The 1741-nt window shown below is 64.6% G+C and overlaps 1 protein-coding gene across 1 annotated transcript in view; it reads left to right on the plus strand.

Annotated features, from left to right (window-relative positions):
* ABI3 (ABI family, member 3) overlaps window positions 1–1741 on the plus strand; it is a 9234-nt gene that overhangs the window by 3476 nt on the left and 4017 nt on the right. Inside the window, exons 3-4 of the mRNA XM_009892216.1 lie at window positions 345–512; window positions 1325–1501. Coding sequence (XP_009890518.1) covers window positions 345–512; window positions 1325–1501 — 345 coding nt within the window. The remainder of the gene's footprint in view (window positions 1–344; window positions 513–1324; window positions 1502–1741) is intronic.

Genomic DNA, 1741 nt, shown 5'->3' on the forward strand with positions numbered 1-1741 from the left:
GGGGCCGGCTGGGGGCTTGGCCGCCTGTCCTCGCAAGTGGCACGGCCGGCTGTCCCCAAGGGTGGTGGGAGGCTGAGCCATGCACTCACCTCCGGCACCTGCCGAAACAGCAGCATCCCGGGGAGGAATCATGGTGAATCCCCAGCGCCAAAAAAGCCAAGCGCCGCTGCCTGACGGGGTCCGGGTATCTGTGCGTTCCCCCCGGCGGAGCCGGAGGAAGTTTGATGCATTTGGAAAGCAGAAGGAAGCATCTTTGCTTCACCGTGTGACTCCAACGTGAAGACGGAGGGCAGCGGTGGCCGTGCGGGGTGGGCTCATCCCACCGGCTGGGTTTCCCCCTCCAGGCCAGCGACAAGCGGAAGGCGCTGGAGGAGACGATGGCACTGAGCACGCAGTCCCTGGCCAGCGTGACGTACCAGGTCAGCAGCTTGGCCACCGCCTTCCTCCGGCTGCTGGACCTGCAGGCGGCCGAGCTGCGGGAAGTGGAGGCCGATGTCAGCTGCGTGGCCCAGGTGGGACCGTCCTCGGACCAGTACTGGCACGTGTTGGGGTTTGGGTGCTGAGAAGGGGGTGGGCTCCAGGAAAGGGGGTTTGGGCAGGTGGAAGGGGCTGAAGACCCTCCTTCCCCACAGCTTCAAGAGCCCGTCAGCCCCCCCCCATAGCATCACCTTGCCTTGGACCATCTGCTTGGGTGGTGGTGGGAGGGTCACCCAACACATCATGAGTCCAACCAGGGCTGGGAAACTGGTCACCTGGGTGTTGTCCCAGTCTGGGCACTTGCAAATCCCAGTGGAGGGGACCGTGGGAACTGCCTTGGAAACCTCAGAGGAGCCAAAGTGGAGCAACGGGGCTCAGAGTGTTGGCTTGGCTGTCATGCCAACCCCCCTTGCTGGGGCCTGGCCTCGTCCTCCCAGAGCTGAGGGACACCGATGCGGAGTCCCATGGCCACCCGCCCTCTTCCTGGCACTTGGAAGCTGCCTGGAGCCTTTCCAGCCATGGGAGGAGACGGGACCCTCTGGCCACGCCGGGAACAGCAGGAAAACAACTTATAAGGCGGCCGAGGCTCATACCTCCCCATGCCACTGCCCTGTCCCCACCGTCCCCTGCTCTGGGAAGGGCCAGATCCACTGCGGTGGCATCAGAGGCATCACTCGCCCTGGTGTGATGGAGCAGAGCAGGATCTGTCCCTGTGACTTTGGCTCAACCCTGATCCTTCCCGAACAGGCAGGGAGACGGGGCCGGGAAGGGCGGTGGGACTTAGAGGGGGCGGCAGGAGGTGAGGAGAACCTGGGCTGGGACAGTGGGGACGGTGCCATCTCCGCAGAGGGTTGACATGCACAAGGAGAAGGTGTCTCGCCGGGAGATCGGCTCGTTGACCGCCAGCAAGAGGTTCCCATCCTACCAGAAGATCATGTCCCCCCCGAGCCCGCCCTGCCTGGAGCCCTACTACAGGAAACCCCTCAACTTCAGCGTCCTGGACGACATCGGCCATGGCATAAAGGTCAGCCCAGGGCTAGGAGGGTGTCCCACAGGGGTGTGGGGGCTTTCTCAGTCCCCGATATCCCCAGCGTTGCACTGATGGGTGCTCAGGTGACCTCAAACCCCTCCTCGACGGAGAAGCGGGGTCTGTCCGTGCCCCACAGCCCACCCCGGGACTCATCCCGCTGGGGCTCGGTGGTCCCAGCTTGGGGGAGGTGGGGACGGGGGGGACAGGGACCAGCACAGCAAAGGGAAACTGAGG

This window comes from Charadrius vociferus, unplaced genomic scaffold (genome assembly GCF_000708025.1).
Source record: "Charadrius vociferus isolate BGI_N301 unplaced genomic scaffold, ASM70802v2 scaffold509, whole genome shotgun sequence".
In the NCBI taxonomy this organism is placed as follows: domain Eukaryota; kingdom Metazoa; phylum Chordata; class Aves; order Charadriiformes; family Charadriidae; genus Charadrius; species Charadrius vociferus.